Below are 22,196 nucleotides of genomic sequence, written 5' to 3'. Positions count from 1 at the left end.
TTGTGTGTTTGTAGAGAGATTTGTCTGTGTGCCTCAGTAGCTACAGTTTACATACCACCAGTTGGCGGTAGCGTGACGTTGCCGCGCTGTCTCGGGCACTGAATTTAATTAATTTACTGTTCACCATGACGTGAAGAATTAGGTCGGAAAAAATGATAGACGGAAAAACCATGGCCAAGCCTCACTGATAGTGACTACTCTGACTCATCTCCCTGTAATTTATTTACTAGTGGAAAGATAACATCTTCTTTATTGTAGCTAAAGTATGCAGCTAGCTAGTTAATTATACCACACATACAAATTTCTCCTCACACACACAAATTACCTTTTCACTCACATTTACAGATTTGTCTACACAATGACAAATCTCAATACAGATTTGTAGATTTTTTTTACACATTTACAGATCTGATTACGTACACATGTATTGAGATACCGTTATACAACTCTCCACTCACATTTATAAATAGTTTTACTCCAGTAATGGCTCCATTATTATCCTTCTCATCCTTGCTACTGCACCTTGATATTTGGTTTCCAGTGTCTCAAACAATATCAAAAATCAAGGAGGGAGGGGGGGTAGTAACACAAAGAGGGAATTTCCTACTAAAAAAACTATTTTCTCCCCTTCTCTTTCGTTGGAAACATATTAGGAGGGGCTCTCTCAAGGGGCCAAGATCGAGAAGGGGAATTAATGCAGTGACTCTCAATACACCACTGCGCATGTCAGTATTATTTTAAGACAGTCTTGAATATGAATATGGGAAGTTGTCCTTTTGAGGTTAAACTGTATTTCCACCAAGTTGCCAAAGACATAAAATACCCATTGGAGTTAACCTATTGGATAGTGGTTAAGGAGCCGAGCTGTCTGGCTGTGGAAAGTGCTTGCCAGTAAAGTGAAAACATAAACATGTCTGGAAGTCAACACATTTCTTTTGCTCCAAATGATGATGCTTATGGAAAATTCCTCTCAATCCCAGGAATTTAGCGGCTGCGCTAGTGTAGGTAGGTTGCTACAGGTGATGATTCCCAGATGCCAAGACACTGCACAGTAGTTTATACTCCTTTGGAGTTGGATTATCTATATATTTTGATGCCTTTAAGTTACAATACAAGCTGCCCCTGCAAGGTGCATTTATTCAGTTGGCCAAAGTAGCCTGTTGCCAGTTCCTCTGTGCTACAATTTAAAAAAAGATCTACTTTTCCTGCAGTGTCCTTTAGCTGATCAGCTGTGTGGCGGCAGCATCCCCATTACAACAATGAAGTGGTCTCATTAAAATGACTAGGAGGCTACATAATGTTATGCACTGCTATTGTCAGTCTGAACACAACCTAATTGACAATGTGGATGTCATACTGCTGACTCCTAACACACACTTGCCTCATTCATCCAGATCTGCACATCAGGTTGGCCATGGCAGCAAGAGCAAACCTACGTTGGAGTTCATTATAAGGCTCCTCTAATAAAACCTCAGGAGGGCAGCTTAGTTGATAAACAAAGCCTAGCAGTGGCCAGAGTGGATTTACATGCACTGCTTGATAAATGCACAAATTCACTGAATGCTAATTACCAGCTGCTTTTATATTAAGCTTTGGTGTGGCTGGTAAAATTAGATGGTTAAGTGGCCAGATGAGACACCGTTTATTTGATCTTCAGGTAAAGTTGAGGTTGCAAAACATTTTGTTTTTTAGAAGACTTTAGACTTTGCTTTAATCCTAAAAGCACTTCTTCTGTTTTATCACTTGGAAAGACCGTCTTCTTGCTTAGATTCTCTTATAAATTCTAGTTCATACTACAGTCACCTCTTTTCCTGCATAAACAGCTCATTTAGTTCCAACAGACCCCAGCCTTTCATGTAAAACATGTTTTCCTACAGAGTATCAACAGAATCGGTGTCACGACCTGGATTCGTGTTGACAGAAATTAATTGGTTTGTAGCTTAAATCTAAAATTAATCAATTCGCTACCATTTTGAGTTGTTTACATAACCCTCACTGCATTAAGGCAACAAATCCGGTCTTTCTCATTAAATAATAACTGCACCAACTGCAGCTACCAAGCCTGCGCGGTTTTTTAATGTTTTCCAGTTAATACATACACAAGTATTCAATACATGCAATGTAATACAATGCAGTACCAGAACATAAACCTGTACTATTTACAATGTCCTTATCTTTTCAGGACACTTGACAGCTCCTTGCCCTTGTCGCCAAGTGCTTGCTCATGTTGGTACTGTTGGGTCTCTGTAAATAATGTTTTAAAGAGTTCGGTCTAGACCTGCTCTATTTGAAAAGTGTCCTGAGATAACTTCTGTTATGAATTGGCGCTATACAAATATAAATAAAATTGAATTGAATTGAATTATGTTTTAGTTAAGCAGAATAAGGTTTTAATTTAGCATTGTTGTGATTAGCCAGTTTACCGCAGGTTTCACAGTGAGTAATTAGCAGCCGTGTGGGTCCTTGCTGAGAATTCGATGTGGAAATTCTTAGTATAGGGCATGTGTGGTTTCTTTGCATCTTTGCTCAACTGTACGTAGCTATTGTGGCAGAGTGGTATTCTCGCTGCCTGCTCTGGCCCATTTGTTCAGTCAACAGGAGTAACCTCCAGCTGTGAAGAGACCTCATCTAACTGCTGGGGGAAAATAGGAAAATAGAGCGAGGAGAAAATAGGCAGTATGGTACGTGTGTTTTTTGTTGTGGGTTGCGGCGGGTGGGGGGGTTCATTGGATGCTCATGTGTTTGTGTGCATATGAGTACCTGTCTAGATGTCGTCTGTACACCCTGGCCCATTCACTGAGCCACTGCAATAACACAAGAATGTTCTGGGCAGCTGCCAAATATAAGGGCAGGCGGAAGTGGGCTGGCAGAGGAGAGCGGCGGGGTTACTGCAGGAATGAATTACTACTCACTGGCCCAGTCACACACCACAACTGTCTCACTTACTGTAAGTCCCGAGACTGGGGCAGGACTTCGTGTGAAATAGCATGTGCTTACGTAGAGTACTGGGGGGGGTTAACTGGCTTCCACAAGATTATGCACGTACAGTGTGCCTTCATTTTGCAATAAAAAGGATGCAATGGGGCTTGATGAGCATATGGGTTCTTAGGAAAGACAAAGACAGACAGAAAACCTGGAAGAGGAGAGGGTGCATGGAAGGAAGAGACTGAACTGAATCTCAAGCTCATTTAATGGCCTGCAGTTGCATTTGGCAGAAGCTGAGTTAAAGGTCAATGAAACCTGTTGTTTCTCTGGGCGCAAAAAAATGCAATCAAATTGTAGCAGAGACCAGCAGCGAACAGGCAAAGGAGGCAGGAGAGAGGGCAGGTTGGGAATGGCTATTACCACATGGAGGCACACTTACTACAGCAGCCAAGAACCGCTGGAGAACCACCCAACAGGCCTATTTGCACCTCATCCACCTCCTTAATGTTGAAGGATTTTTATTTATAACAGTAACACTATAACACTAGATTATGCAAAAATTCTCCACTATGTTCGCCAGTTAGTGACTAACTGTGTATGACTGCTAATTGGTGCTGAGCAGGTAGTGTACAGTGGGAGCTTTTTTTGCTCTACAAACCCCCTGTGCAGCTGGCTTCAGCCAAAAGCAACTCTATGACAGCAGTGAGAGTGAACCAAAACAGTAAAGTTTAATTGTTTCAATTAATACATTGATATAATTTATTTAAAATATTGATTAGAGCCAATTAAAGCTTTGTTTAATTTAGCACCTGCAACAATTCAATAGATGCATTTATACGTGGAAGCAGTTCATAGTGTTATCTACTGCAGCAGATTATACCCAGATAGCATATCAACCAGTTCTGCTTTCCCAACCACATACAGATATATATCAGCTTATTTCCTTTAAACCGGGTGCCATAATAAAGGAACTTTGCCTCCTTGCAACTTCTCACTCTCATCAATCTCTCATATGAACTTTATCAGCAATCTTTCCTCTTTACTCCATACCCCTTTCAGACCAAAGCTAGGACCTAGGATAAACTGGCATTTGCCATTGGCGTGAATGAGTCGACACTGACAGAAAATAAGCCTTGTATTTTCACCTTCATATATTCTCTTATCCACCCAGAAGAGGATACAAGCAGCAGCAGAATAGAGAACAAGATGAGAAAGAGAGATTGTGAGTGTGCATTAGGAAAGGAAAGTGTCTTCTCTCATACTAACACACATACATGTATACAATCTGTCCGTCTTTCACTCTCCATCTCTCACTCCCCCCCTCAGATCTGTTTTCCAGTATTTGCTTGCAGCAGAATGAAAACAAGGGGTCCTGGCACCACTGTGTCATTTATGTAATTCTCCTCGCCGCGTCTGGTCTGTGTTTCTCTGCCATGTAGTGGCTCTGCAGACACAGTGACTCAAGGGAGGGTCACGCATGCACACAAACAGGCGCATATGCACACACACACACACACACACACACACACACACACACACACACACACACACACACACACGCTTGGGACAGCAGAGCAGATGGAGGGGCAGAGTGAGTAGTGCAAGACCAAAAATGATGTCCAACTAGACCCCATGCTGTCCCTGCTGGCATGTGTTAGAATATACTGTGTCTGTAAGTGTGATGTGTTATTTGAGAGAGGTTATTTATTTTTTATTTTTTTTCCACAATACTTTTTCCATTACACATTGTTTTCCATTACACTACACATAATTATAACATATCTTCTAAATTAATCAGCGCCATTGCTTCTCATATTTCTGGTATAAGAGTATCAGTGGAAAATGTCAACACTTCTTACAGTGACAAGTGCACTGCTGCTGAGATAGCAGGGCCGCGTTCTCTCTGCCTGGAGGTTAATCAATCGATTAGTGTCATTGATTAACCAGAGCGGTTCAAAACAGCTTTAAAGCTGAGAGATTAAGAAAGAAAGAAATCTCTGTTGAGGTTAAGTGTGACGGTATACTGTATACAGTAAAGCCGTGTGAAAACAGCATGTATATTCAAGCCCTCTTCCCTTTTTTTTGACAGGGAAGCAGCTAAGAATAAACTGGCAAAGTAGAGTTAAGTGCTGCTGAGAAATGGCTGCCAGTTAACTGTTTATGCATTGCAGCCCTGAGGAGGGGAGTTAACTTTTAAAACTACCCCCGCCCCCCCTCCTGTGCTCACAAATGATGGTTAAGTACTTTACTTTTGCTTTTATCACTCCACATTGTTAAACAGTAAAGCTTACACAAAGGGTTAACTCAGATCTGGGTAAATATTTGCTTTTTTCACATGGAACTTAAAACAGCAGCAGGTTAAACTATTCACACATATCCTCTAACACAGAAATTGTCTAGATCGGTCAGTTGCTGCACCATAATTGTTTCAGTTGAACTTTTACATGTTAGACCTACCAGTTATTAATTAGTCTGACATCTTTTATCTCTATCATTTTGTCTGTATAAATTGTGACGTGTAAATACCGTATGTCAACTTCTACATACTTAAATATAGTTTATTTTTCACATTCAAGGATTTAAGGAATAAGGACCTGGTGGTGTAACTAAAAAACAGTTTTTTTACTGTGTACAGGAAAAGATTCTTATCTTACTCTTTACTTACACGATAGTATGAACGTTTGGTTGCTGACACTTTTATAGTGACACAGTGAACCCAGTATTACTCTATAGTTATGCTGGCCTTTGACAGTGTAATAGTGTGTCTGTGTGTGTGTGTGTGTGTGTGTGTGTGTGTGTGTGTGTGTGTGTGTGTGTGTGTGTGTGTGTGTGTATATATATATATATATGTGTGTATATATATGTGTGTGTATATATATATATATATATATATATATATATAGTATAAGAAATTATAAAAGTAAGTATAATCGTCAAGTAATGTCAATGATGATAAAATATGAAAACATTAGTACTGAGCTAGAGGTGTCAGGGCCATATGGTGTCTGCAAGTGTCTGTGTGTGCACACTGTGTTTGTATTGGTTTGTGGTTGGAGGCTAAAGAAAACAGCAGCTTACCGTGTGTAGCGCATGAAGAGCGTAGGGAAGTACCTACATTTCTCAAGACTGATTCATGCGACAATTTGTTCTTTTTTTCTCTGTTGACATACGTGGATTTTGGAAAACGTGCCCCTTCTTTCACCCCAATTGCAAATCACACAAAGGAAATTAATAACAGAAGTTGGCATGAAGTGCTAGTGAAAGTTTTGCTGATGTCACGTGGATGAGTTTCCTGTCTGTGTTTCAGGAAAAGAACTGAATATACTACAAATAAATCAAAGATAATGGGGTGGGTCACAAGCACAGGCATTTAACACCTGTACAGAGTGCGGAGAAGGCAAAGAAGATAGATGACAATTGAATGAATGAATGAAATTGACCAGCCAAGAGGAAACGGCAAAGAGGGGAATGGGAGCACAAGTGGTTTGGATGCTCGCAGGAAGTGGGCAGGATGCCAGAATCTGCAATAAGTGCTGACGTAATTTCTGTTGGAGTAAATGAAGAGTACTCAGCCTGTCAAAGAGACATCTGCTCTGAGATTCTCGTCTTTCGTAGGTTTTTTTTTTCTGTCATGGACTCCTGCCTTCTCTATCTCCTGTCTGTCAGCTAGCCAGCCAATCTGTTTATGTCCCCCAGTCCAATGGAGGAACAGAGCTCTTGGGAATCTTTTTGAATTCCTGTGTACATGATGGCTGAGCATTCTGGTTAATGCAGTCATGATGGTTCCCTGTCATTGTAGTTCCACTCGCAGTTTGGGTGTGGTGTGATAGGGGCTTTATTGGGTGTGTTTCTATCCTGTGTGTGCAGTGCAGCTGTGTGGTTTGAAGTTAAGTCTCATGATCCACTTATGACCGATTGCCATGTGACCAAAACTAGCACCGGACTAATATAGTCCTCATTATCAGCTGCAACTGCTCGAGTTCATGTTGGTGTGATTCTGTAAGTTGAGAAAACAGGAAACCGATTCACGGAGAAAAACATCCTTTTTTTGTGTAGGAAGGGTGGGTGGTTGTTTGGGTGAACAAATACGAGAAAGTTATTTGTCGATGTCAAAGGGTCAACTCCCAGGGCCGACAACTAAAGCCAGCACATTGAAAGTTGCAAATTAATTTGCTGATTTGCACCATGATTTGGAACCACTCCAATATGTTTTTTTGTTTTTGTTGGGGTTTTTTTGCAAACAAAAATAATTTGAAATAAATGAATCTTCAATTAAAATAATTGATACTATATATATATATATATATATATATATACAGGAGGAGGCTTAAGAAAATAATTAAATATAAATCCATGTCAAATACTAAATGAAAATTGCTTGAGATATTAGATTTGTGGCAACTCTTTATTTTTATAGTTTTAGTTTATTCGTCCACTTGAGATTGTTTAAACCATCTTTTTTTCTTCTACCTTTCATCCTTTTTTATCCGAGGACTATGGGTCTGAATTTAATTTGATTGATTCTTTATTAGCATTTAAATAATTGTTACTGAACATCCATTTGCAGTGCTCACCGAGTAGCTCATACCCAGTAGCAACACTTTCACTTTTTCCCTTCAGCTGCTGTGCTTTTTTTTTTTTTTTTTCACCTTAAGGGGATGCGGGAAATCTATGCCTTTGCATATATGTGTCTCTCGAGGCATGCACAGAATTGAACCTAGAGAAAGCATTACACATTGCTGCTTACATAACCTTAAGTTACCCATGACAACAATAATGGTTGCGTGGAAAGGAGGTGCCAGGATATGAGGAAAAGGGAGAGGGAAAGAAAAATATCGACAAAGATAAGAGTGAGTGAGACTGAACACAAATGAATGTTCAGTTAAAATCTCCACCTTAGAAAGAGTTTTTTGTTTTGCATGGGAGAACCCATGATGAGAAAAATGTACTTTTGATGTAGTTTGATGTAGTTCTTTGATGTAGTTCTTTTTCTTCCTGTCAGTTTAAAATATGTAAGGGAGATGCCAAAGCTATATCTGCCAGTGTTCATTATAGAAATGGCATCTAATCAGCAACTCAAATATTTATAAATACCAGAGACTTCCTGGTGAAGAGAAAGAATCTTCAACAGTAGTGTGAATTTACTCAGAAAACCAGCAATACTTGTCAAAATATTTCCTGTGGTTTTGCTCAGTATTTAAACAAAATCCCCCCACAAGCAGTGACTTTTTGTTAAAATACTCAAATGAACTCCTGAACGCCACTCATGGGAGATCTTTGACTCTGAAATACGAGTGCGTGTGTTCATGTAAAAAATGGCTTGAGTGATTTTGACGGTGAACAAACAGGACGCGAGTTTATCTCTGTGTAAACTGAATGGTGTTACTATATCTCACCATCAAGATAAAAAAGGAAAAATACTCTCAATGTTGGTTCAGAAAATCACACAAATGAATGTAGTAGTATGTAGAAGTATTTTTCATTCGTAAAAAGACATATATTTCCCTATATGGTAATAGTTTGCCAACTCTGTGTGTGTGTGTGTGTGTGTGTGTGTGTGTGTGTGTGTGTGTGTGTGTGTGTGTGTGTGTGTGTGTGTGTGTGTGTGTGTGTGTGTGTGTGTGTGTGTGTGTGTGTGTGTGTGTGTGTGTGTGACTATTGATCCACCACAGCTCTGGGTTTCTCGGCATCACTTCCACAGGGTCAAAGAAGGTAATAACACGTTTGTCCCTTCAGATCAAACCCAATAATGGTTCAAAAAGAACACACGTGTTTAAAAAAATCAACCTACATCCAATGAGGAAATGTTGTCATCTTCACTGCCATTTAATGCCGATACTCAATAGATCAGTACAGTCAAATTACAGGGGTTGTTCTGGTGAATTGTGAGAGACTAGTGCTAATGCTCTGAGTAATTGGCTGTTTAACTTCCAATAAGGTATTGAAATGGGCTGCTGAATCATGTATGGTCAATTTAGAGTGCAACATTACGGATAGTGTCATTAATTCAGACATAACACACATTCAGCATTCTCTGAGGAATGATGTATTTGCACCCATAGTACCCTACTTCCTGGATGTCTTTATACATGTTCGGGTCTGTGGGTGTCACTGATATGCAGTGGTAGTAAAAATGACCCTTTCTGCGAGTGACAGCTTTAAACCCTGAAAGCTATGAGTATATGTATAGTGTGTTACTGTGTGTGTGTGTGTGTGTGTGTGTGTGTGTGTCTGTGTGTGTGTGTCTGTGTGTGTGTGCATGCAGAAATCGTTTCTGCTGGGAGAGAAAACTGCCTTTCAGCTCTTATCAGGGAGCTACCAGAACGGGACCGGTCACCTCCCACTGCTGAGCTATCAATGTGGAGTTAATTGCCTTTCAGAGGCAAGGAAGGGGGAGGGAGGGGGGGTGTGTGTTTCCTTTTTTTGCTTGTTTGTTGGCTTTTTTTCCCTTTTTCTATTAACCTCAGTTACAGTACAGTGTGGTGCAGGGTCTGTGCCTGGAATTGTCCCCTTAAGCCTGCAATCCATCATTCAGATTATTTACTTAAACGATAGGAACAAACAGACTTGACAGAAACTGATGCAAACCACATTACACAGAGACAGCAGCACAGAAAGATGAAGAGGGAAGATAGAGGAAAGGACAGATAAGTGGAAGTAGGGACAGGGAGAGGGAGAGAGAGAGAGAGAGAGAGGGAGAGAGAGGTGGGCCAGGCTTGGCATGCGGACAACAATGTTCTGTGAGAGCTATAGAGGACAAGGTCGTTCAAGGTCTTGCTTGATAGGTTACAGTGGGGGTTTCTGATAGGATGAGGTGCAGTTGGGGTCCTTGTGGTATAGTTGTGCATGCATGCAATGCCCCCTTTTCTAGTGATGCGTGTGTGTGTGTGTGTGTGTGTGTGTGTGTGTGTGTGTGTGTGTGTGTGTGTGTGTGTGTGTGTGTGTGTGTGTGTGTGTGTGTGTGTGTGTGTGTGTGTGTGTGTGTGTGTGTGTGTGTCCTTGCTTATGTCCAGCACTAATGGCCTTGTGTTGTAGGCTACCACGCCAGCCTCGTCTAAACTCTTGGTCTCTTATGTTTAATTGCATTTGTCACAGTTTGTAGCCTCGAATACCTCAGCAGTAACCATTGCTCTGTTCTCTAGAGTGCATGTTTGATGAGAGAGAGAATTGTGCAACCAACTTTGTATACAGTACACGAGTGTTCACATTGGCAGGAGGGCGATGCAAACATTTCAAAAACATGTTGGTGCCTGTAGGACTGGATCACGCTCCAGAAGCCTCTTAGCATTTTTCCATCATATGGCACCTCTGAAGGGCATCAGTGAATGTGTGTGTGGATTTGTGTATGCATGTGTGGACATGCGTCTGTTGATGCACTTCTGCGTGTGTTGGAGTGAGAGTGAACTGGATCTCGTCTGCATTCTTGTTTCACGTTTCATTATTATTATCCTTTGCAGATTTCCTTCGTCTGCACTGTAACATTTGCATGTTGCAGAGGTAAAATGAGAGCATTGATTTCAGTTACCGCTAAGCCACTAGTCTCTAGTCTTGCATGCCCGGCAGTTTGTATAAAACAAGATAAATGTGATGGAAACTGTAATACAATTACTAATGACAAATCACATCCTGTAGATTTCTACCTCAGCAGAATTAATGTGTGCGCGCACCAGCACACACAGGGACACACATCTTCACAGACATGTGTGGATCATATTGGGATTGCTCTAAGGTAAATACTGATTGGATTAATGGCCAGGGATTGTGCAGTTGGATACAGAGTCACTGAGGCAGAGATCCATCAATTTGGCAGCGTTGTGCTGGCATGCTGCTCCAAATAAAGAAACAGGAGTTGTAGTCGGTGATCCTGGGAGTTATTTCTGGTGCTTTGAACAAATGGTATTTTCCTCTGTTGTCTGTTGAAATCAGAAACTTGTGTGAGTCACTGTTTGGTTCATGCAAGTGCACATTTGTGGCCACAGTGTAGTTGCATTTGAATGAGGTTGGGGCAAGGTATCGCGCAGTTAGACCACATCCCCTCTCATTGTTCTACTGGGTAGTTCCTATTTGGCAGGTTGACCTCTGATGTGGTGTTATTTAGGTCAAACCAGACTGAAGAGAAGTGGCACAAAGCTTCTCTGGTGAAGTTCCTGATAGTTAACTGTCATGAAAATTCACAACAGTTGTAATAAGAGATATCAAACACGAGGATGTAGTTCTCTAGTGGATCTCGTGATTAACTGTTGATGTTGCTGATTATTATTTGAGATTGAATGGATCGAATGGATTGAAATTCAGGTAGGAACTTTCCGTCTCTGTGCACAACCTCTGTGCGGTCTGTTTAAACTTACACCTTGTTTGTGGGTTAGTGTTTTTTTTTCCTGCTGCAAAAAATGATCTATGACGAACCGCACAGTAGATCATATCGAAAATGGCAACGTAACATAGCAGTTATTATGCATGGAAGGCAGATATTTTAAAATTAATTATCTTAGTCACTTCTCCTTAAATAAGTGTGAGTTGTCTCTCCTGCCCCATCATCATAGATTTACATTCTAATATTTGACTTCTTTGGAATGAAAGTCCCTCGACATGTGGCTCATTAAGATGAAAAGAAAAACGATCACCCTCATTACGTCACCAAGGCAGATAATCAGTTTGGACCAGATCAGGTGGAAGAGTGTACTTACACTAGGAGGAGGATGTTGGTCTAAAAAAAGTGAAAATAAGTACCTCAGTTAAGGTTTATTTATTTTTTTATAAATGGTAGTTTGTATTTATGCACTTTCACAGGTTATTACGCCCGATGAGGTGATCTTTCAAGCTGTAGACCCTCCCCGCTTTATTTATTTTTTACTGATGTGACTTTTACACTGTGTCCAAGAATAACATGGCTTAACTCTCTGTCCTTTTCCCCTCTGTCCACAGTGAATGAGTATGTGTTCATGGTCCAAGCCAGAGGGATCCAGATCAGAGAGAACGTGAAGAACATTGGGGCTCAGGTTCTGGAGCAGGTGGTGAGAGGGGCTTACAGCATCAATGGCACAGGTAAAAACATACACGTTGATGCACCGAGGTGTATCGGGAATACTTAGCTCATATGCTGCTTTTTAAAAAATGCAATTACATGGGTGCAAATGCAGTTAAGGAAACAGAGCTGTAGTAGGTGAGTCTGTCCCGGTCTGTACTGTTAGTGGCTTAGACATGTGTATGGAGCACTTCGCTTAGGCAGCAGTGAAAGAGGTGAAAAGATCAAAATACAACACAATAGAGCAAAAAGCTTGACTCATGTAGATAAAGACTGGATTAAGCTCCCGCTGATGGTGGTGTTGATACTTGTATATGTGTGACCCCAGACTATTCCTATGACTTCAATGTGAGCGAGAGTGATGATCCTCCCACCACATACCTCCCAGAGGGCTTCACCTACCTCTCCTCCCAGATTTGCCCTGAGAGACTGCCCTCCATGAGTAAGTGCACTGTTGAAGTTTGATTTGTAGTTTGTCTTTAATTCTTTGATCCTGGCTGATGATTCTCTAATATATGTAAGGCACCAGATGAGAAAAATGTCATTTGGTCTACTTGGTTGACCCTTAATGGTAAAAAAAAAAAACAGTTCTTCAGATTTTCTTGGCCGTGTAAAATGTTCCCATAAGTGAGTTTTAGTGGTGCTTCTGTACATATTTGTTCTAATAATAAGGAGTGAAATGGTTGAGAGCTTCTGTTTTATTCCAGTTTTGATTGATGAGGCATGCAAATATGTTAAGAGAATAGCTTAACCCAGCAATTTATGCCCCAGATTGCTCAACTGTTAAAAGCTTTGAGTGTTGTTCTTCCCCCCCTTTTCCATACCTCTTTGTATTGTCATTAACATTTTCCTCATCTCATTCCCTTAATCTATTCCCCCCCCATTCATGTCTTTCCTATTCCTATTTATTCACTCTGTCTATCTTTCTTCCTCACCCTCGTCGCTTTTTCTGGCTCATAAAATCTGTCTCTTCTTCCTCTCCCTCTCTTTTTTTTTCCTCTCCTGCCACACACAGAGGGCAGGTTGGAGGTGAATATGAGTGAGATATCTTTGGAGGAGGTGGAGAGATCCTTGCTGGAGGGAGAGCCTCGCATGGCCCAAGGAGGCTACTGGAAGCCCAAAGACTGTTTACCTCGCTGGAAGGTAAGTGTGGATGTCACATTGAAAACACCAAATGGAAGAATTTTGTGAAGAATGGTATTCATCCCTTCTGTAGAGTTCAGAGACTTGCAGAATCTATACAAGGGGGCTTTGAAGCTCCTCTGGTGGCAAATTGTGCTCCACACTTTATGTTGATTGATCCTGTAATCTGTTGCCCATAAATGTTACAGTACATGTTGTCATTTGCTGCCCTCTGGCAATATTAGCTGCAGCTGAACCCTTACAAAGCGCTCTATGGCATTTAGTTTGTGGTGCTCAATGTGCCAAAAGATTACAGCAATATTGTGTATTTTTCAAAATAATAAATGTCACAATCACTAATACACAGATGTTGTTGGGAACGGTTTAGTTCAAAATGACTTTATACCAAAGTATTCACAATAATTCTGTAACTAAGGAGTGTACAAAGTTGAATTATTGAGTGACTATGTCATTCTTGTCAACAGACATTGCTGTCAAAAGTAATGGGGAGAATAATCAGTGTCTGTTACTGGAAGTTTCCAGCATTCACAGTCCAGACATATAATGCATACACTGTAACTGCCATGTCCAATACATGTCCATTGTGCAATGTATGTGTCATATACATGTTCTTACACCACTTGCACGTTCAAATGCAAAAAAAATTGTTAGTAAGTCACACTTTAACCAGCCTCCTCTACTGTGTGCTCTTTTTTCATCACTCAGTTTTTTTTGTCCAACAGAGCGTTCTTGCCTACCATCTGTCTGTCCGTCTCTCACATTCATTTGCCCTGAGGGACTGTGTATGTTCTGACAACCAGCTCTCTATCTCTTTCTCTCATTAGCCAGCAATCTCTCTCTCATCTACCTCAGTGATCTCTCTCTCTTTCTCTCTCTCTCTCTCTCTCTCTCTCTCTCTTCGCTGCCCCATTTCACTTGTTTTGGGGGGGTTTTTTTTTCCTTCCTGTGACAGTTTGCCTTTTCTTGAGCTTAAAAGAAACTTAAAAACAGGGACTGTCATTGCCACCGCTCTGTGTGGAACACCTTTCACTGCCAGTTAGTGCCGCAGTGCTTCTATGATTGATGCATACCAGATCTCATCGTGGAAATGAGATATCAAGAATCTGCCAGTTCTTAGTCATGAGTCTTCATGGTAATTAATGGTTTTTGGTGCTGTCCTCGCCTACACTTCCCCATTTATCACCTACTGAGAGATCACAACTCTTTAAAACATTCACTTTGTACAAATAGTGCATTGACTGTTAGGCTAGTCAGTGTGCTCTGTGTGTCGGTGTGTGTCCCCCATTTATATGCATGTCATTTTATATCTATGTACTATTATCCATTTTGTGTCCCTTAGGTGGCAATCCTAGTCCCGTTCAGGAACCGACATGAACACTTACCCATTCTCCTGAGACACCTGGTGCCAGTGCTACAAAAACAGAGACTCCAGTTTGCCTTTTATTTCATAGAACAGGTATGCACACACCTTTGCAGTCATTGGCACGGATTCACAGATTCACCTGTGTGGAAGTGAGTTTCCTTCTCAGGTGATACAAATTTCCGGGTTTTACTGTTTAAATTTGTTCAAATGATTGAACATAACAAGCATAACAACCTATGAAAATGGGAATTGTCATAATATGAAAGAATGTCTTTTATTGATTCTTAAGGGGGGCACAGAGCCATTTAACCGAGCCATGTTGTTCAACGTGGGCTATAAGGAGGCTATGAAGGACCTGGACTGGGACTGTCTGATTTTCCACGATGTGGATCACCTCATGGAGAACGATAGAAACTACTACGGCTGCACAGACATGCCTCGACACTTCGCGGTCAAACTCGACAAGTACTCCTACATGTGAGTCCGGATTCTGTCTCCATGGGCATATATACAGTAAATGTATTTCTTACTTAATATGAATTTACTATGTGTAATTGTCTCCCCAAGGCTCCCATATAATGAGTTCTTCGGTGGTGTCAGTGGCCTGACGGTGAAGCAGTTCAAAAAGATTAATGGATTTCCTAATGCATTCTGGGGCTGGGGAGGAGAGGACGATGACCTCTGGAACAGGTGAGTCGCAGAGCTGACAGTATCGTTGACTCAAGAGATGGGTTGGGCCAGTTGGCACATAGCAGGCTTTTGCAATAGTATGTGTGTTTTCTTTCCTTTGCCACACACCGTTTTTGTCCCTCCCCCCCACCTACACAGCCCACAGGCAGCTGTACACACTCGGCTCTAAGTATACACCGCAAACTCTAATTGATTGGCCTGTGTAATGTTTCCGTATGTAAAGAGTCCTTTTATGTGCAGTTACTGCCAAACCTCCCCCTCATGTGTTTTTATTTGTCTGTATCATGTTGCACACAGTTTTAAAATAGTGATTACTATTATGCTTTCTTTAAAAAATATGACAATGAAAGTCATCACTGCAGTATTTGCTCAGCCTGCATGTGTAATGGATTAATGGGCATTACATGTTTGTACAGAGTGCGGTATGCCAATTACACCGTAAGTAGACCACACGGAGAGCAGGGACGCTACATGTCAATTCCTCATCACCATCGCGGGGAAGTCCAGTTCCTGGGAAGGTTAGTATCTGTGCATGCTCACACAAACACACACATACACACACACACACACACACACACACACACACACACACACACACACACACACACACACCCTTTGGTTAAAAGTGGAAGCTGATAATTGGAATGAGGCTTAGGCTCATGTGGTGTAAGCCAGTCACATGAGCAGCCAGAACAGTGACTTTGAGAGAATTTCAACTCTTTTAAAGACTTTGCATGTGATATGCTTGTATGCTTCGGGCCTGAATTCCAATCATGATCTCTGTGCTGTAATCTAAGTTACTTAAAACAGCCCAAGGAATAAATGTTTCATTCATTTGTTAATAAAACTTCAAGAAGTTGATACTAGGTAGAAAAAATAAATGAAATATTGAATACACATATGAATATAAATGTGTCTTTGTGAAGCTTCAATAAAATCTAGTGTGTTCTTGTCAACAATGTTGCGTCTTGCCCATGGGTATAAATATGCAACTGTCACAGACAATGACGCTCTCAGTATCAGCCAATATGCTTCTCGTAAGACTGTGTAGGATGATGAAACCTGTTCTTCAACAACGTCTCATTGAGTGGCAACGGAGCATTAATAAACAATCAAACTTGTCTAACCTGAACTTTTAAACTTACTTTCCAATGCACTGGGCACAGAACTGTTGCATACTCCTCTCCTCTCCTCTCCTGACTGATTTATTGTGTGCTCTTGCAGGTATAGTTTACTACGCCATTCAAAGGAGAGACAGAAAGTGGATGGTCTTAACAACCTAAACTACTCCCCCATAGTGTCCAGGAGGCCTCTCTACACCAACATCACAGTCAGCTTGAGCAGAAAGCTTGCACCCGTAGCTGACTACTGACGTAGGCACAGCTGGACTGCAAAACACCTGGGAATCAAAGTCCTTTGGGACATCAGCCATATCTCACCAGTTGCAGCACTGCTTAGAACTTTTTAGTTGACTGATTATTTGCTTTGTTTATTTTGTTTGTATGCAAAAAAAAAGGAGACTCAAATAAGTATGTTGGATAAATCATAAAAGAAATTAAGGATAAATGCTGCACTTGCTTGTGCCACAGTCCATCACTCCTCTCATCTGGGCTTATCTAGTGTTCAGTCTCCACATGCCTTTTGCACCATTTTGGCCTTCAGCATCCATCCATCCATCCATCCATCCATCCATCCATCCATTCATTCATTCATTCATTTTCTTATTCAGTCAACTATTAGCTCAGCCCTACACTATTGTGCTTGTTTATTAAAATAGGCCACAATACGCACGCACATTCATGACATGGTCCCTGAAGCTTCAATTTTTTATTTTGCTGTTGTTCTTATCTTATTTTAACAAATGCAGTAAACCTGTGAAAACATTTGCATGCACACAACACCATGCAGCAACTTTAACCGAGTGGACTCTTGCAGCTGGTTCTGCAGAAGATATGCCAAATCTACAAGTGAGGAGAGCAAGAGAAAATGAAATAAAAAAGAGTGAGTGTTTTCAGTCATGTATACTGTATGTGAAATAGTTTATCCTATGTTTAGAGAATATTAATACCTTAATCATCTCTTACAAGCTATATTTTGTCCTGTGAACATACCATTTAAAGACTGTGATGTTTGTATTTGCAAAGTTAGATTGGATGTTCTGGTCACCTGCAAGTGGTTGTATGTTGGAGTGCAATGCTCATCCTGTTAGCAATAAGCTGTAATATCAGACAGCATAATTTAGCCCTGACTTCCTCACTATACAGATGCAATAGCATGGGTGCTAGCATACCCTTATTGGACTACAGAGATGGAGTGACTGCATATGCAAACTTCACATTCAACACACCTTTGCCTAAGCAAACCTACCACCCTTTTCAGAACCCTTGTCTGTGTCTGTGTGTGTGTGTATAAGTGAGGGAGAGCTATGCAAATGGCCTATATGTATCCTGTGGTCAGTGCAAGGTCTTCAGGGTGACCTCCAGGAGATTTCACCATGAAACTGTGACTGACTGACTTTAGACCTCACTTAGTGTGCGGTGTGTAAGTCCAGGCCAGGGAGAGATAAACTGTCTGCCGTTTTATTTTTAGATCCCACATGCTTAATGTTTACTCACCTTCATTTTTTACGGGAGAGAATTGGCGGTAGAGAATACTTGATTGCTGTCACTGTCAGTGGTGTTTACAGAAGCTTTTGCTTTGTTATTTTTCAGATTGTCTAGTGTTTGTAATACTGTTAGCCAGCCCTCCTCCACTGTGGGTGCTGTGAAAACTGTATCTCTACAACAACCAATCTATGGCTGCCTTTATTTTTTAAACTGACATTTCTTTATCTAGACTTGGATAGGGAAAAAGCAGATCTGAGTGCTTATTTACGCCTTCAGACAATAAACCACTGATTAGCTTTGTTAGCTTGTGGCCAGGCTTTGGCCAGTGAGTTTCTGTGTGTAAATCATACGATTACGGGATGTTGGTCTAAGTGGAGGTTTTGTTCGGTGGCATATGTCAGCCTAACAATCTGCATTGACACAGACTGACAGCACTCTGGCAGTACACAACAGCTAAAATGTCCCTTCACTGATTTGTGTGCTTGACAGTGTTGATTTTGAGTAAAATATCCCAATACTGTAAATGTAGTTTAAAAAAAAAAAAAAAAAAAAAAACACGCAGACACTTAGTCCTCACTGTCTGTCCTCTAGTCATGCGGCTACTTCATTTCACACAAATCGCCTTGTATGCATTTCTTATGTATCTTTCGGGGAATATGTGGGTGGTTGACAAACTGTTGTGTTGTGTCCACAATGAAATAAGAAGTAAAGAGGCAGGACCTCGTTTTATTTATTTGATCTTTTATGGATTATTTTCTGTAATTGTTCCATTTTTATTTTTCTTGCGGGTTGATGTGATGAGTTAATGGGTGACGTATGACAGACCGTGTTAGATGCACTGAATCTTGCAGTTATGTGTATTTGTGTGGAGTTGTGAGGTTCAGGTCTGTGTAAACGAGGAGCTGTTCCGTTTCATTTAAATGCAGATTTCCTCCTCAGAAATGACACGAATAGCTGGTTCAGATTAAATTGAACGGTAGCCTGCTGTGTATTAATCTGCTGAACAGACACGTTGGAGGAAGCCATTTTGTGTGACAACCACAGGAAGAGCAAGATACCTAATCAGAACATGCTAGTGGTCACTGTCTTTCACTGAGCACCTCCTTTATACAAATTGATAATCAATGGTGCTGACCTTCCAGAGCTCCCTTTTGAGGGATTCTGTCTCTACGTGCTTACTGGAACCAATCCTAACATCACAAAGGCCAGTATCAACAGGCAAAACGTCCCTCGAACTTCTATGGCTCTAATTAAACTAGAGCATGCATTTGTAATCCTGTTGCCTTTTCATCCTGCCAGGTGAAGCTAATTCGTGTTACTTGTTGTTTTGGTTCATCGCCACAAACAGAAGCACGTGTTTACCTCCTAGCCAACCACTCAGGAGGTGCCCAGTGGAAGCCATGGACAGTAGCAGCATTTGTGTTAAGTTTTCTTTTCCACGTGTGTTTGAGTGAAATGGCTGAACCTTTTTTTGGAGGTCTTTATTGTCCTCCATCTAGATTTTTGTTTTCATTTTGTTTTTCAGCACTGATAAGAAAAAAAAAAACAGGTTCTTTTTCTAGTTCTTGACAATTAAATGATACACTGTATATTATACTTTTACATTGCTTTAAATTAAAAGCTAGATGGACATATAGCAAAGCCAAATGGTTTTAGTTTGAGTGTTTCGGGTGAAGATTCAGACCTTGAGCAACCTCTCCGTATAAGGCCCTCTGGATGACGTAGATATTCTTTGACTCGCTGTTAGACTTTATACTCCACGATATAGAACGAGCAGTTTCATCGGCCAACACCATAATCAGCAGGACGATGACGAAGTAACAAGGAGCTTATCAATCAATGCTCTCTTGCTTTTTATTTTCAACAGGAAATGGATTGCTATCAGTTGGTGATAAGAGCATGCTGACTAGTCTTGTTCCTGTTATATATGCTGTACATGGTCTCAATCCAGACCAAGACTGAGCCTACTGCTCGCTCAAGAGGCTTCACCATACCATAGTCTCACCCGCTCTGATCCATTCTATGCCAGTTTAAATGAAGGGACCATTATTTGGGCATCTGACAAGACTGGCGGCCTTAAAGCTTCTTAATTTATTGCAGTGTTTTTTTCACTCAAGTTTTTTTTTTTTTTTTATAAGCAAAAATATTTAAATTGAAAAAAGTGCATATCAAGAAAATGATCATTGTAAATATTGTTGTGTGTAGTGTTTTAGAAATTCTATAAGGTCTTAAAATCACTACAGATGCTAGCATAAAGAACAAGGCTTTGGAGGGATTTGGCTGGGGGTTGATCCGGTGCCATTTAAGTGCTAGTGAAGCTTACACAGCGACATCAATGTTTTTACATCACTGCTTCCCAGCACCGCCTTTTTAAAAAAAATAAAATAAAAACATCCATATCCCTGAATTTTAGGTTTCTCTCACAATCTCTGAGGGGTTCTGCAGTCCAGAGGCCTCCCTGTACTTAACATGCTGTAGCAGTTAAAGAGACATATGATGGCAGATGTATCTTCAGATGAAGTTCAGTGTCCGTGCGTCTGATGTCTCTTTGATGGTGACAGCAGTTGGGTTAAGGTGTAGGTCTGCAGAAAACACTGCAGGATACCAATGTGTCAGCCAAAAACACCATATGCTTAATGTAATGAAACATAGGCACCCAAACCAGCGACACAATCCACTCTAAAATCAACACCGATTCAATTTTTTTGTATGAAAGCTAACTAATAAAAAAAAGAAAAAGGATACAGATAGCTTAATTAAAAATATATCTTCTCTGATTGTAAGGAGAGAAATTCTCCTTGAATTGAAGCCATTTGAAGCCACTTGTCAAAACTTGATGTCAGCCTTATGTGGATCTGTTTGTGTATCGGCATATTATCTTTTGATTATTGAAATTTGTATGATGGAGATTTTCTTTTATACCATCATTGTTATTGTCAAAGTACACCAATAAAATGAAACTTGTAAAGATACAGTACCCCGTCTCGGCCTGTGTTTTAGTTTTGTGTGCATGTTAGGGTCCATCTACTTCCAGTGTGCTCCAAGGAACCTGCCTGCCTCTGCCCACCCATTTCCTTACAGTAGGGTCAGCGACTTTATTTGAAATGTTCCGAATTATAATGTGGTTACGCAGCATACAACGACCGCTGCGGCGTATAAACATGCACACAGAGGCATGCTTCCTGTAAAGAGACATTTATTTCACACTTAGGGCGTTTTCACAACTGCCTTGTTTAGTTCGGTTGACTCGAACCCTAGAGCGTTTACCCCCTTGGTGCAGTTCATTTGGGAAGGTGTGAACACATCAATCGCACTGAGGTGTGGACCAAAACAACCGGACCGAGACCTTGTTGTTGAAGAGGTGGTCTCGGTCCGGTTCCAAACAAACTCTGGTAGGGTTAGTTTGTGGTGAGAACATGATCCAACCTCGATCCGACCCAACACGACGACCAGGGCCAAGAGCAACCCGCGTAGTCGTCCCTCCATTGTAAAATTGAAAAGTGGCGCTCTGGAGTCTGCTCTTCTTTGTTTACTTCCGGGAGTTATCCCGCATGGAAATTCTGACTAATTAGAGAGTTTCATCACACATCACAGATTTTGGTCCGCTTGTAAATTCTGCCCTGTGAACACAAACCAAACTGCAGGCCATATGCAACATTGTAACAAGTTGGTCCCTGATTACTCATACAAAACACAGAGAACAAAATGTGAGAGCAAGAGCTGCCAGTGCCAGAGCTCTACTTGGAGTATTATAGTGTAGTTTCAAAGGACTGCTGTCACTTTCTGTAGCTTGCATGGCCTTTAAGAGGTGATGATAGTGGGTAAGATTGGGAGACGTTCCCTGAAGAGTGTCCTAGAGGATGTTCTGCAAAAATTAAAAAAAATTATCTTGTTAACTTCATTTAATGACGGTGACATTGTTTGCGAGTCCTCAGAAAATATAATTCAATACTTTTACTAAGTTTCCTTTTAGTTCCAAGACTAAATGCTTGTGTGAATACCGAGGGGCTCTATACTGTAAGCAGGGATATAGACAGCGTCACGTCCCCTCTAAAACACACTCGCCCAAACAGAGGATTACTGTCTGTGTTCTGGGCTCTTGTGAGCCACAGTTGCCATCAAAATCCCAGCATCTTAGGACCAGATTCCTGCTTTACAACACTTCTTTTAATAGTCCCACTTTCTACTCTTGTCACTCTGATTGCTCTGCAGACAGATTGTGTATGTGTGTGTGTGTTGGTGCATGTTCACATCCGGAGCCTGAGACAAAGATGATGCTTGTTGGGATTGTCCAGCCTGTCACCCATAGAAAAAAAAAAAAAGTGCAGAATGAGATGCTTTCAAGAGAGGTCACTTAAGATTCATTGAATAGGAGCACATCCAGCCCTGTGGCATTTAGCACATTAACTGCGCATCTCCGCTAGTTAAACGAAGTGACAGCTGA

The 22,196-nt window shown here is 41.0% G+C and overlaps 1 protein-coding gene across 2 annotated transcripts in view; it reads left to right on the top strand.

Annotated features, from left to right (window-relative positions):
- Positions 1-20,729, top strand: part of b4galt5 (UDP-Gal:betaGlcNAc beta 1,4- galactosyltransferase, polypeptide 5) — a 29,525-nt gene extending 8,796 nt beyond the window's left edge. The window contains exons 1-9 of one of the 2 annotated variants that reach the window (XM_051424943.1): positions 11,074-11,220; positions 11,851-11,970; positions 12,279-12,392; positions 12,966-13,093; positions 14,433-14,549; positions 14,746-14,933; positions 15,024-15,146; positions 15,563-15,664; positions 16,371-20,729. In XM_051424943.1, coding sequence (XP_051280903.1) covers positions 11,868-11,970; positions 12,279-12,392; positions 12,966-13,093; positions 14,433-14,549; positions 14,746-14,933; positions 15,024-15,146; positions 15,563-15,664; positions 16,371-16,518 — 1,023 coding nt within the window. In that variant the 5' untranslated portion in view covers positions 11,074-11,220; positions 11,851-11,867 and the 3' untranslated portion in view covers positions 16,519-20,729. Of the gene's footprint in view, positions 1-11,073; positions 11,221-11,850; positions 11,971-12,278; positions 12,393-12,965; positions 13,094-14,432; positions 14,550-14,745; positions 14,934-15,023; positions 15,147-15,562; positions 15,665-16,370 lie in introns of those variants that run through there. The other variant, XM_051424942.1, reaches the window with a different exon arrangement.
- The last annotated feature ends 1,467 nt before the right edge of the window (positions 20,730-22,196 follow it).

Source organism: Dicentrarchus labrax, unplaced genomic scaffold (assembly GCF_905237075.1).
Source record: "Dicentrarchus labrax unplaced genomic scaffold, dlabrax2021, whole genome shotgun sequence".
NCBI classification, from domain to species: domain Eukaryota; kingdom Metazoa; phylum Chordata; class Actinopteri; family Moronidae; genus Dicentrarchus; species Dicentrarchus labrax.
Note: the sequence above shows the minus strand (reverse complement) of the source record. Positions and strands in the feature narration are given on the sequence as shown.